At 55.2% G+C, this 13,211-nt stretch overlaps 1 protein-coding gene across 1 annotated transcript in view; it reads right to left on the minus strand.

The window, feature by feature from the left end:
- Window positions 1-13,082, minus strand: part of LOC125917182 (dehydrogenase/reductase SDR family member on chromosome X-like) — a gene marked incomplete at its 5' end in the record, with an annotated part of 15,464 nt that extends 2,382 nt beyond the window's left edge. Inside the window, one exon of the mRNA XM_049623446.1 lies at window positions 12,835-13,082. Coding sequence (XP_049479403.1) covers window positions 12,835-13,082 — 248 coding nt within the window. The remainder of the gene's footprint in view (window positions 1-12,834) is intronic.
- Window positions 13,083-13,211: the final 129 nt, after the last annotated feature.

A 13,211-nucleotide genomic window follows, 5' to 3' on the forward strand; every position in this document is an offset into this window, starting at 1 on the left:
CACACACACACTCCCATGTGCACACAAACATTCCCACAGACGCACACTCCCACGGACACACACACACACTCCCACATGTGCAAACACACTCCCACATGCGCACACACCCCATGGACACACACACACTCCCACATGTGCACACACCCCCATGGGCACACACACACTCCCACGGACGCGCACACACTCCCACGTGCGCACACACACCCCCACGGACACGCACACACTCCCATGCACACATACTCCCATGTGCACACACACAATTCTATGCACACTCATACTCACACGCATGTACACACATCTATATGCACATACATTCACAGGCACGCAAGTCATGTACAGACATATTTACCTGCACACACATATTTTCTCACACACATGTATTCGTATGTGTTTTCACATGTACACACAGGCACTCTCACTCCCACACATACCTTCACACACATAGTCACACGTACATACTCATGCACACACCTATGCTCATGTGGACAGTCATGTACCCACACGCACGCATCCATTCCCACGCACACACACACATACTCCGATACAGACACATAAGCCCATATTTACATACCCGCGCACACATTTATACACACATACAGTCCCATGCACATGCACACAGTCACCCAAGTCACCCCCGGGCAGCCAGCTCTGCTGACACACGAAGGGGCAAGGAAAAGAGCAGTCTCTTGGCTAGAATGTATCTTGTGAAGAATTAATCACATCCACTTACCCAACTATCATGGCTTAAATACATGATAGATGCTAGGCTTAAAAAAGCAACCGCTGATCATTTGTAGAACATTTTAAAGCCTTGGGCTCATAATGAAGACGGAAATGAGATTTCATTTGTATTCTTTAATTCGTAAACGTTTTGACAGCTCATGAAATAGATGGTTTTATTCATTTATCCCTCATTATATCTCATATCACATCCTAATCATCACCCATCAGAGCAATTATAGGTCATGTCCGCGTGAGAGGGAGGGTGTCATGATAAGTGTGGAGACACACGTGTGTGTACAAGTATGCACACGCACGTACACACACGTGCTTACAGGCACACACATGCTCACATGCACACACACTCACCTGCACGTACTCATCCACGTGCAGACACATGTGCTCACAGACTCACCCATGCACACACACATGTGCTCACACATGGTCACGTGCACACACATATACTCATACATGCATACACTCGCTTGTGCACACACTTGCTCACATGCACACTCACTTGTGCGCACACGTGCCCACACGCACACACGTGCTCACACATGGCCACAGGCACACACACATACACATGCACACACTCACATGCACACATGTGCTCACACATGGCCACAGGCACACACACATGCACACACTTGTGCACACACATGTTCACACACTCACACATGCACACACACGTATACACACGTGCTCACGTGAGCACACACGTATTCAGGCACATGCACACACACTAGCCCATACGCACACACACGTGATCACCCACAAGCTCGCATGCCGTCACACACCTGATTTTAACCTTTGGGGATTTACCTGCACCCCCTGGAGGAAGAGAACACACCCAAGAGCCTCAGGACCTGGGTTCAAATTCCTGCCTCACCACCTGTTCCCTGCGAGACCTTTGCCAAACCAACCACCCTCCCAGGAGCCTTTCCTCACCTGGAAAACGGAAATTATACAACTAGCTTTTCCACACGAGTATCAGGGGAAATGTGCGACGCCTTGCGAGTGAAAGGCTTTTGGCAAACGTAGAAACATGGCTGCAAGTGATACACAAGAACCACAAGGGAGACGACTTCTGAGCCCGAGGGGGCTCGTAGAGCGGGAAACGCCACGGGCAGGGGGACGGCCAGCACAGCTGAGTAACCAGGGGGAACGTCCCCCGGGCCAGCTCCAGCCTCTGTCTGTGCAGCAGCCTTCCTGCTGAGCCGGACGGGGCTGAGCCACCTCAGGCCAGCTGATCTGTGCCCCCCAAAACTCATACGGTGAAGCCCTCGCCCTCGGCCCCCAAAATGCGTTTGATTTGGAGGTGGGTCTGTAAATGGGGGATTATGGTAGAATGAGTCGTTAGGATGGGCCTGATCCCAAGGGGATGGGGTCCTTCTAACAAGAGAGGATGAGCAGACAGACAGACAGGACAGAGGAGGAACAAGCCTCTGCCCCTTCCTGGACCTCACACACCGCCTCAGCCCTGCCTGATCTCAGACCCCCAAACTCAGCCCTGCCGGGATCTCAGCCCCCAAACTCAGCCCCGCCTGGATCTCAGACCACAGGCCTCAGCCCTGCTGGGATTTCAGACCCCCAGCCTCATCCCTGCCTGGACCTCAGACTCCCAGCCTCAGCCTTCCATGGATCTCTGACTTTCAGCCTCGGCCCTGCCTGGATCTCAGACCCCCAAACTCAGCCTCGCCTGGATCTCAGACCACAGGCCTCAGCCCTGCCTGGATCTCAGACCCCCAGCCTTGGCCCTGCCTGGATCTCAGACTCCCAGCCACAGCCCTGCCTGGATCTCAGACTCTCAGACTCAGCCCTGACTGGATCGCAGACTTCCAATCCCAGCCCTGCCTGGACCTCATTCTCCCAGCCTCGGCCCTGCGTGGGCCCCAGACTCCTAGCCTCAGCCCCTCCTGGATCTCAGACAATGAGCCTCAGCCCTACCTGGACCTCAGACTCCCAGCCTCAGCTCTCCTTGGAATTGAGACCCCCGACCTCAGCCCTGCCTGGATCTCAGACCCTCAATCTCAGGCCCACCTGGATCTCAGACCCCCAGCCACAGCCCTGCCTGGACCTGAGAACCCCAGCCTCAGCCCTGCCTGGATCTCAGATCCCCAGCCTCAACCCTGCCTGGATCTCAGACCCCCAACCTCAGCCCTGCCTGGATCTCAGACTCCCAGCCTTGGCCCTGCCTGGATCTCAGACCCCGAGACTCAGCCCCTCCTGGATCTCAGACCCCCGTCCTCGGCCCTAACTGGAGCTCAGACCCCTAGCCTCAGCCCTGCCTGGAGCTCAGACTCCCAGCCTCAGCCCTGCCTGGATCTCAGCCTCCTGGCGTTGACCCTGCCTGGATCGCAGACCCCCGACTTCGGCCCTGCCTGGATCTCAGACTCCTGGCTTAGCCCTGCCTAGATACCAGACCCCCAACCTTGGCCTTGGCTGCATCTCAGACCCCCAACTTCGAGTCTGCCTGGATCTCAGCCTCCCAGCATCAGCCCTGCATGGTCTCACAGTCCCAGCCTCAGCCCTGCCTGGATCACAGACTCCCATCCTTGGGCCCCTCCTGGACCTCAGACACCCAGCCTCAGCCCTATGTGGATCTCAGCCTCCCAGCCTCAGTCCTGACTGGATCTCACAGTCCCAGCCTCGGCCCTGCCTGGATTTCAGACCCCAGCCTCAGCCCTGCCTGGATCTCAGACTCTTTCCTTCGGCCCTGCCTGGATCTCAGACTCCCAGACTGGGCCCTCCTGGATTTCAGCGTCCAGTCTTTGGCCCTGCCTGGATCTAAGACCCCCATCCTCGGCCCTGCCTGGATCTCCGAGGGAGACAATGAATGTGAGTTGTTTAGGACACCCAGTCCATGGTGCTTAGTTGTAGCAGCCTGGGGAACTGTAATTCAAGTCAGTAGATGATTTTTCCTCTCCGCCTGGGAGCGTTCCCTGCGGAAGGCTCTAGGAACAGCTGGCCCAGCAGGTGTGTCCTATCTCAGGAAGGAGCTGTGTGCACCCACCTTTTCCAAGGAACAGGTGGTTATACCTTCACTCATTTCCTACATGATGAGTCCGGGGCAGGACATGGTCAGATTCTGCCCACGGACCTCAGAGTAGGAAGGAAGAGTGGTATCGGCAGATACTTCTCAGCCATGTGTCCCAGGAGCGCTGGCGTCCCCGTTTGGACCGAATGCGCACGTCCCCCCAGACCCTTACGGGAAAGCCCCAACCCTCAATGGGACGGTATTAGCAGGTGGAGTCTTTCGCAGGTGATCAGGGTGCAGTGAGGTCGTGGTGGGATCAGTGCTCTTCCCGGAAGAGGACTTTGCCACCTGAGCGAACGCACACATGCCCCAACCCCAAGCTCCACATTTGAAAGATGCCGTGGTCTAGGTGATGAGAAGACCACGAAGATGAAGGAAAGTTTGTCCTGAATCTCTTTGAGCTAGAACTCTGCACACCCCAGCGGCAAGGGTAGGCACAGCTGGTGTCACCGCCCCTCCGCTCTCACGTCTCCCCTTTGCTTCTCTGTTTTGCGCTCTTATTTCCTGACGTCCTGTGCCTGTGGCTCACGGTGGAGTGATCCGCCATTGGCTGGGCACCAGGCTGTAGGCTGGATGCCCCAGGGAGCCACCATGTTCGAACCTTGACAAGGAAAGCCCACGTGGGTCGACTGTTCATGGGGCCAGCAGAAGAAAGCCCTCCCGCTCTTGGCGATCTTTGGCATTGGGATCCTCCCTCGCTAACTCAACTTTTCCTGTGGTGGACGCCATGTTGGGAAGAAGGCAAGGTCAAAAGGCTTCCTCTCCTATGACCTCTATGACCCGTACCTGCAAGGTAAAGATGTAGGTGATATTTCATGACCCATAAGCTCAAGCTTGAGGGTGTTCATCCCCAGGGACCAGAGTTGTTAATCCTTTCTTCTTCTTCCCCGGGATCACTCTTTGGCTCATTCAGTGATAGAACTCACGTCCTAGAGAAGTTCAGCCCCAACCAGGACGGGTAAATGAGGCAGACCCTCCTTAGCTTAATTCGCCAAAGAACCATCGATAGGATGGGATCCAGGTACGCAACTGTGTTCAGACTGACTGGCGACTCAGGTCCGTGATCATACACATCATGGAGGCAGATTGGGAAGGACCTAATTAAGACGGATATGCGGAAAGCCCCACATCACTTGCATTCTGTCTCTGGCCTCAAGCAACACCAAGGACAGATGACCACCATCAAATCCCCCAGCAAAATCTGATTACCTGCCCTCGTGCAGCTGTAGTGGAGATGAGCTGGTTTCTGGCTCACTCCCAGAATGATGAAGTGTGTTTCTGGGCACTCTGTGCTGAAAAAATCAGTTACCTTCTGCATAGATAAGAAGGTTCTCTCAAGAATGCTTCCTGTGGCATAAATAACATACCCCACTTTATCTACAGCTTGTAAAAAAAAAAAGATAATCCTTAAAGACTTGGAAGATGTCTAAAATGTGAAACCAAACCCAAGAGTGAAATGTGTTGCTTTTATCAGGGGCAGGGGGATCGCTGGGGAACCAGACGCCTGCTGGGAGACCAGGGAAGAGGGCTCTGTGTATTTATAGTTAAAGGTTTTCTCTGCATGAAGCCACGGATGGAACTGGAAGCTACAGACTGTTTCAGTGCGATTCAGTACAGCAAATGTCTGTTAAATGCTCACCAATATTTTGTTGGCTCTCGGGGCAGAGCAAAGCTCTTCTGAAAACAACCCCCACCACCCTGTAGCTTACAAGAGGCCGGGGCTGTGGGGTCGGCAGTTGGGCACAGATGCCTGAAAAAATAATAGCAAAATAAGGATGGAATTTAAAGCGTGCTAAATACAACCGCAGGGAAACATGAATGCCTTATAATCACATAATTATAGAGGGCTTTACAGTTTTGGAAATGCTTTCACATATATTCGGTTAGCGATTTTCACAACAATCTTTTCAGATGTTATTATCCAGAATTAACAAATTATCCAAGCGAGGGGCATTGTGGGTGGTGGGGGCAGGGGAGGGTCAGGGTGGGGTCGTGCTGAATGCCCACGTCTTGGTTTTCCCATAGACCCCAACCCTCTCCCTCTTGGTCCTGAATCTGCCTCCCCGTCCCCCATGCCTACGGTTCATTTCTCACCTCCTTTCATGTCTTCGTCTGTGGAATGAAAACCTGACTCTCCTCTGAGCCACAGACGCACATTCATGGCAGCCCAGTTGGTACATGGGGAACTAAAGACCCTACTTAACCCCCTCAAGGTCAAGCATTCCCAGATCCCCACCTGGGCATTTCTCATCGCCCCATGTCTTTGACTGGAATCACCATTACTCTCACTTTCCTAAGTCAGCAACCCTGGAATTATCATTGAGTCTTTTCTCTTTCATATGCCAGAGTCAACCAGTCAAGATGTCTTGACCTCCCTCTCTCCCTCTCGAGCACATCCAGTGCCCCCTGGACCAATGCAATGGCCTCTAAGTGCATGGCTCTGATCTCACCTCATCACTGACGTTCCCCAACTGGCATCCAGAGCTAACATCCTAAGGTGCCCATTGGCTTGTAGCACATGGTAAGCTTGTCTCCCGGACAAGCTTTGGGATGGGGCTGGGAACGGCTGCTCTTGGGAGAACTGAGACAAAGGGCAGCTCAGTTCCTTTCTCAGTCTTGAGTTCAGATGGCAGACACAGTGGAGGACAGGCGTGGTGTCCGTTTGACCACCCGCCATCTTGACCCACTTTCTGCATCACACATAGCTCCAGCATTGTTCATCCTCCTTGGACCCTGGCCCAGTCTTGAACCCACCTTCCAACGCTCCAAGCCCAGTCAAGCTTTCGCCTCCTACCCCCAACACTAGGGTAGACCACTGCCACCAGATTTCTCCTTTTGGCACGCATGAAAATGCTTGGAGTCAAACCAAGGGATAGCTAGTTGAGTTCCCGTCACCATGGTGCAACTGGGGGAAGTGCCCACCCCAATGCCCCCATGAGCACTCTTGATCGCTCCGTGCCTGGAAGGTTGCCCGAGATGTCCTCAGTCTGTCTGAATGGACATCCTGCAATGACTCCCAGCTCCACACCTCCTGGGGGATCCCATCTGGTCTGATGTAATCAGGATATACCTGAGAGGCGGGTCTTGTCCACCTGCTCTACAGAGGAAGGAGCTGAAGCCAACACACTTGGGAAAGACACAAGGGAACGGTCTTCAGAGCTGAGACCCAAGGAAGCTGAAACTTCCAGTAAATTATCACAAACTTGGTGGCTTAGTACAGCACAGATCTATTCTCTCAAAATTCTACAAGGTTACAAGTGTAAAACGTATCTCAGTGCGCCAAAATCCGAGGGTTGGCAGGGGCTGCCTTCTTCCTGGATGTTCCGGGGGAGAGTCTGCCTCCTTGTCACTTCTTTCTCCAAGTCTGACCCACCCTCCTGTCCCTTACGAGGACCCCTGTGATGGTGCTGGGCTCTCCTGGATCGTCTGAGATATCCTACCACAGGTTGATTCCACGAGGGAAGACGAATGGCGGTAGGTCCCTACAGCACGACAGAAGGTCAACTGAAGATCGTGATCACAGTGTGCTTGAATCTTGTTGAACGAGGGGGGAAGGATGGCTGGACGTGTGCCCTTGAGTTGATTAATGCAACCTGCCATCCTCCTGACACATCCATCAAAAAGCAATCAAGTGACCCAATGACCGGCTGATCCAAATGCATATTAAAGAGAACCGGCCGTTACTAGTCGTACATGTTCCGGTGATGTGGCCACATCCTACACTGTCAATTTGTTTCATTTGAATAGGAGACCCACCTATTGTGGGGAGACCCACAATCAGGCCTGGGATTGTTTGAAACAAGCCCCACACAGGGGTCCAGAGGCACCCGGCACCAAGGACCGTGCTTCCTCATGGTCCCCACTGATCCTGAGGCAGTGAGGTAGGTGCATGGGGTTGCTGTCCTAACGCCACGGTCCCCACACCTGACAGATGCGTTTTCTGCATCGGCACTGGCATCCCTGGGTTTCACGACCGCTGAAAAGCTTCATCTACACTCATACGGAGCCTGGGAAAGTAGAGACTGACAGAGTCGTGCCAGCCTCCTGCTTCTTCTCAAGGAACTGCGCCACGCGTCCCCGGGGCGCTGCCAGCCGGGTCTGGGGCAGGCTGAATGAGGCTGCTCTGTTGGCGTGAGACAATATTTCCAAGTCCCTTTGCTGGAGGAAGTAGACACCCGATGATGAGTCAGTAGGAAGGCAGATGGAAAAGGAAGGGCGGTAATGAAGCCCTGAAGGGAGCTGTGGGGTGCAGCTGGTTCACGAGAGGCGCTCGGATGAGACCAGGGGCACGCGTGGCGGGCAGGCCTCAAGAAGAGCTCCCCTGGCCGTCCTCTTTAATTCTGACACTTGTCGAAACCCACAATCCTCGAAGGGACCGAGCTGTCAACGCTGACTCAGGGCGAGGGAGGAATCCTCAAGAAAGCGATCCGCGTTAAAGAGAACGTTGAAAGCCGAGTTGGAACCATCCGTGTGAAAATCTGCAAACCCACAGAGCTTGCAAAGGCCAATATTTTCATCAGGACGTTAGTATCGCAACTTGACAGACAGAGCACAGAGGAGGATTTGTGGTTCTGGGGTAAATATCAGTACAGAAGTCCCCAGCGAACTGCCTGGGGAATGGGATCCTCTGGTGTGGGGGACATCAATGGTCGACGACGGGCAGAATCATTCTAGAAACCGGGGGCCCTCCACTCTAGGATGCACGTGATCCCAATAAGGGACTTGAGGGAAACAAAAGCAAAGACACAATCATCTCCCTAGATCCCAGTCAACTAGATTCCCCGTTTTCTGGAAAGTGCCAGATATTAAATATTGTTGGCTTCATGGGCCATCGGGTCTCTGCTATAACTACTCAGCTCTGCTGTGGAAACACAAAAAACATGTAAATGAACAAGTGTGTGTGTGTGAATAAAACTTTACTGGCAAAACCACGTGGCCACTGAAAATAGCAAATAAGATATGACCCGGCAATATCATCTATTAGCTAATTGCGCAAAGAGTAGGTAAGAGCATTTTCAAGAGAGGTTCACATACTACAAAGAAGGGGCGGGGATGGGATTATATTCACGCCTTAAGTCCTCATCTGGCTTCACAAACGGAAGACTGAAAATCCATTAAAAACAAGACGTCAGCCACAGAATCAACAAAGGTACAAAGGCTGGAGGCATTCTCAGCCCTTGAACCAGTTTGTGTAAAACTGTCCTTGAAAGCCCATGGAATTCTCTGGGACATGCAGACGGGAGAACCTTCTAGAACCTTCTCAGGCCAGAGCCCACGGTGTTCCCTCGAGAGACTGGGACAGAAACAGCACTGGACACGCACGGTTGATGCCTTACGGGAACGTTGTTGGAAACCACAAAGAACGAGAAACGACCCAGATGTTCCTGACCAAGAGGATGGATCTAAGATTTCAAACACTTAATATGGACTTATTAACTGTGGGTTAAATTGGGTCCTGGCCCCCAAAACACATTTGGAGGTCCTAGCTCCCAGTAGGGTGAAGGGCACGTTACTTGAAAACAGAGTCGTTGCCAATGTGACGAAGGGAAGGGTCTGAGATGAGCCCATCCTAGATCAGGGTGGCCCTGAATCGGATGACAGGTGTCCTCATAGGAGAGGCAAGAGGAGAGACACAGCGGAGAGGACACGCGAAGACAGAGACAGAGACGGGAGGGACGCGGCCACGAGCCCAGGGATGCCTGGAGCCCCAGAAGCTGGAAGAGGCAGGAAGGACCCTCCCCTGGAGCCTCAGAAGGGAGCACAGCCCTGCCCGCCTGGATCGCGGTAGCACTGCCCTGCCTGGGTCTCAGCAGCCCTGCCCCTCCTGGATCCCAGCGGCCCTGCCCTGCCTGAATCTCAGCAGTACTGCCCTGCCTGGATCTGAGGGGTCCTGCCCCTCCTGGATCTCAGTGGTCCTCCCCTGCCTGGATCTTAGCGGTCCTGCCCTGCATGGATCTCAGTGGTCCTGCCCTGCCTGGATCTCAGTGGTCCTGCCCCTCCTGGATCTCAGTGGTCCTGCCCTTCCTGGATCTCAGCGGCCCTGCCCCTCCTGGGTCTCAGTGGTCCTGCCCTGCCTGGATCTCAGTGGTCCTGCCCCTCCTGGATCTCAGGGGTCCTGCCCCTCCTGGATCTCAGCGGTCCTGCCCCTCCTGGGTCTCAGTGGCCCTGCCCTGCCTGGATCTCAGTGGTCCTCCCCTGCCTGGATCTCAGGGGTCCTGCCCTGCCTGGATCTCAGTGCTCCTGCCCCTCCTGGGTCTCAGTGGCCCTGCCCTGCCTGGATCTCAGGGGTCCTCCCCTGCCTGGATCTCAGGGGTCCTGCCCTGCATGGATCTCAGTGGTTCTGCCCCTCCTGGATCTCAGTGGTCCTGACCCTCCTGGGTCTCAGTGGCCCTGCCCTGCCTGGATCTCAGTGGCCCTGCCCTGCCTGGATCTCAGAGGTCCCGCCCCTCCTGGATCTCAGCGGCCCTTCCCTGCCTGGATCTCAACAGCCCTGTCCCTCCTGGATCTCAGAGGTCCTGTCCCTCCTGGATCTCAGTGGTCCTGCCCGGCCTGGATCTCAGTGGCCCTGTCCTGCCTGGATGTCAGTGGCCCTGCCCTGCCTGGATCTCAGCAGCCCTGCCCTGCCTGGATCTCAGAGGTCCTGCCCCTCCTGGATCTCAGTGGTCTTGTCCCCACTGGGTATCAGACTTCTGGCCTCCAGAGCTGGGACAGGATAAATTTCTGTGGTTCTTGCCATCCTGTCTGTGCTCATTTGTTTTCGGTGCCCTAGGAAACTGATGTACTGAGAAAAAAAAAATCACATATTATTCTACTTCCCTAGGGATCAAAGAAAGCAAAGTTAAATTTCAGAGACACACGTGTGTGAGAGGCTGATAACAAGACAAAGTCGATGCCCTGTGTGGGACGGGGGTTAGATTTTGCAGGTGCATTTTGGGGAAACCCTGGGCACTTTTTTTTTTAATGTTTATTTATTTTTGACAGAGAGAGAGAGAGAGAGAGAGAGAGAGAGCGAGCATGAGCAGGGGAGGGGCAGAGAGAGAGGGAGACACAATCCGAAGCAGGCTCCAGGCTCAGACCTGTCAGTGCAGAGCCTGATGCAGGGGTTGAACTCACAGACTGTGAGATCATGACCTGAGCCCAGTCGGAGGCTCAACCGACTGAGCCCCCTAGGTGCCGCCCATTGGCAGTATTTCTAGTGACATCTGTTCACCCCCGAAACCTCAAGACATCACAAGACAAGTACGGGTATTTACTGAGAATTAATGAAACACCCGTGCAAGGCGTTAGGATCCTGGTCTCGGCACGTCCAAGATGCGGGGTTCCGGGGTTCCCCCGGGAGCAGCAAGCGATTCTCAGACACCAACCCCTCGGCTCTGACACGTCCACTCTGAGGCACCTGGATGTTGCCTCAGATGCCACAGGGTAGGAATGTCCCCGACCCCCCACCTTCAGCTGCCAATTGAAAATTCAGGTTGTCACCCGTGCAGTGGAGTGACCTGTGCGTAGACTGGAGGTTCCTCCACAGCCTCCTTGGTTCCCTCAACCTGCCAGAGGGGCTCGCAGGGGCGCGGGGGAACATCTCACTGCCTAGCTCACCGGGTGATCATAAGAGGCGTAGGTCCAATCTGACTCTAACTGCAGCCACCCTCCCCTCCCCCTCCCCCTCCCCCTCCCGGGAGGTCAGGGGGGCGGGGCAGAAAGTGCCAAGCCTCTCATCAGGCGGTTGGTTCCCCTGGTAACCAGCCCCCAAAGACTCGGGCTTCCCAAAGGTCCCCTCATTCGCATAACAAAAGACACCCCTCTGGCTCTCCCGCCCGGAAATTCCAAGGGTTTTAGGAGCTCCTGGCCAGACCCAGGCGGGAGACCAGAGATTTTTATTATAAATCACAAAGTCACCAGCATCGGGAAAGACATCCGGGAAAGGAAAGACAACTTACTCTCGGGACAACAAAGGTCACAGTGTGAAATCTCAACGCCTCCCCCCGCAAATCAAGTCACACATCCCTCCCGATTAGCTTGCTCTGACGGCCATCGTATCCTATCCTGTCCTATCTTAGTCTACTCTTGTCTTATCATATTTTATGCGACCTTATTGCATCCCAGTTCTCCTCGACTCTAATGTATTGTAAAAATCTGGCAACAGCCCAAACCTAGAAAGACAGGACCACTGGGTAAGTAAACAGATATGTCCTCAACCTCTGCTGTGTTTTCTTCAAATCACAGGTAACCTAAAAGCTGATGTGGAAAGAAATACACAGGCAGGGAAGGGACAGAGCAGGAGACTGAATTCAGATCAGACACAGGGGGGTGGGCAGGGGGGTAGGAAACCAGAGCCGGGGTTCGGGGATTCGGAGGGGAAGGGTGGGCGTTGGGACCCACGGGGTGGGGGGGGGACCGTGGGGGGGGGTGGGGTGGGGGTGGGGATCTCTAAACACGACGTTAGCAAAGAAACCGGGAAACTTGGATACAGCTGGCCGTCACCCCACTGGGGGCAACAGGGACTGGGAGGGACGAACATCCGAACAGAGGCGCTGGTGGGTCCCACGGGTGGCATTCGGGCTCAGGCGCAACCTGTGCGACTTCGCGGTGGCAAAGCGGAGGCAGCCTGCGCGCTCCTGGTAAGGACGCTGAGGGACGCAGAGTGGCAAAGCTCCCCAGAGACTCCGGTGTGGCGAGCACCCCCACATCCCGGAAGCAGGGGGGAAGGCGGGCCCCGAAACACACACGCAGCCACTCCGGGAAGCTGGGGCCCAGACCGCGCCCTTCCGACGCCCTTCCGGGGCGCAAGGGTCGCCAGGGACGCCGGATGCAGCGGCCAGACAAAGAAACGACGTTCTGAAATCACCCAGATTTTGATTCAGAAACGCGTGCGCAAACCTGCCGTCTGCCCCAAACCTGCCGTCCGCCCTGGAGACAAACACCAGCGGCGGTTTGACTGCACACGCGGGCGGCTCCCACCGCTGACTGTTGTCGACCCGACGGGGGCACCGGGCCACGCGAAAGTGGCCCCGAGGTGGCCGCCCCCGGGGCCGCGGACGGCAGGGCCGGGAACCGCCAGGCGAGCGTCGCAGGCTTACCTTGAACGCCCACCAGCCGAGCATCTTCTGGATGAGACGCGTGCCCCAGAAGACGTGTCTGTACAGGTCCGTGTCGACCACCCCCGGGTCGGCCACGTTGGCGGTCACGGGGCTCCCCTGGGCGGCCAGCAGTCTCTGCAGGTGGTAGGTGAACAGGACGAGCGCCAGCTTGCTTTGGGCGTAGGCGCCGTGGGGGGAGTAGCAGCGGCTGCAGGGGCAAAGCGGACACGCGTCAGACGGTGATGCACCTGTCGCCTACCCGCGTCCCTCACCTGCCCTGTCTCTCACCTGTCCGTGTTCCTCACCTGTCCCATCCCTCACCTGTCTGGGTTCCTCACCTGCCCCATCCCTCACCTGTCCAGGTCCCTCACCTGTCT

This window comes from Panthera uncia, unplaced genomic scaffold, assembly GCF_023721935.1.
Source record: "Panthera uncia isolate 11264 unplaced genomic scaffold, Puncia_PCG_1.0 HiC_scaffold_1563, whole genome shotgun sequence".
In the NCBI taxonomy this organism is placed as follows: domain Eukaryota; kingdom Metazoa; phylum Chordata; class Mammalia; order Carnivora; family Felidae; genus Panthera; species Panthera uncia.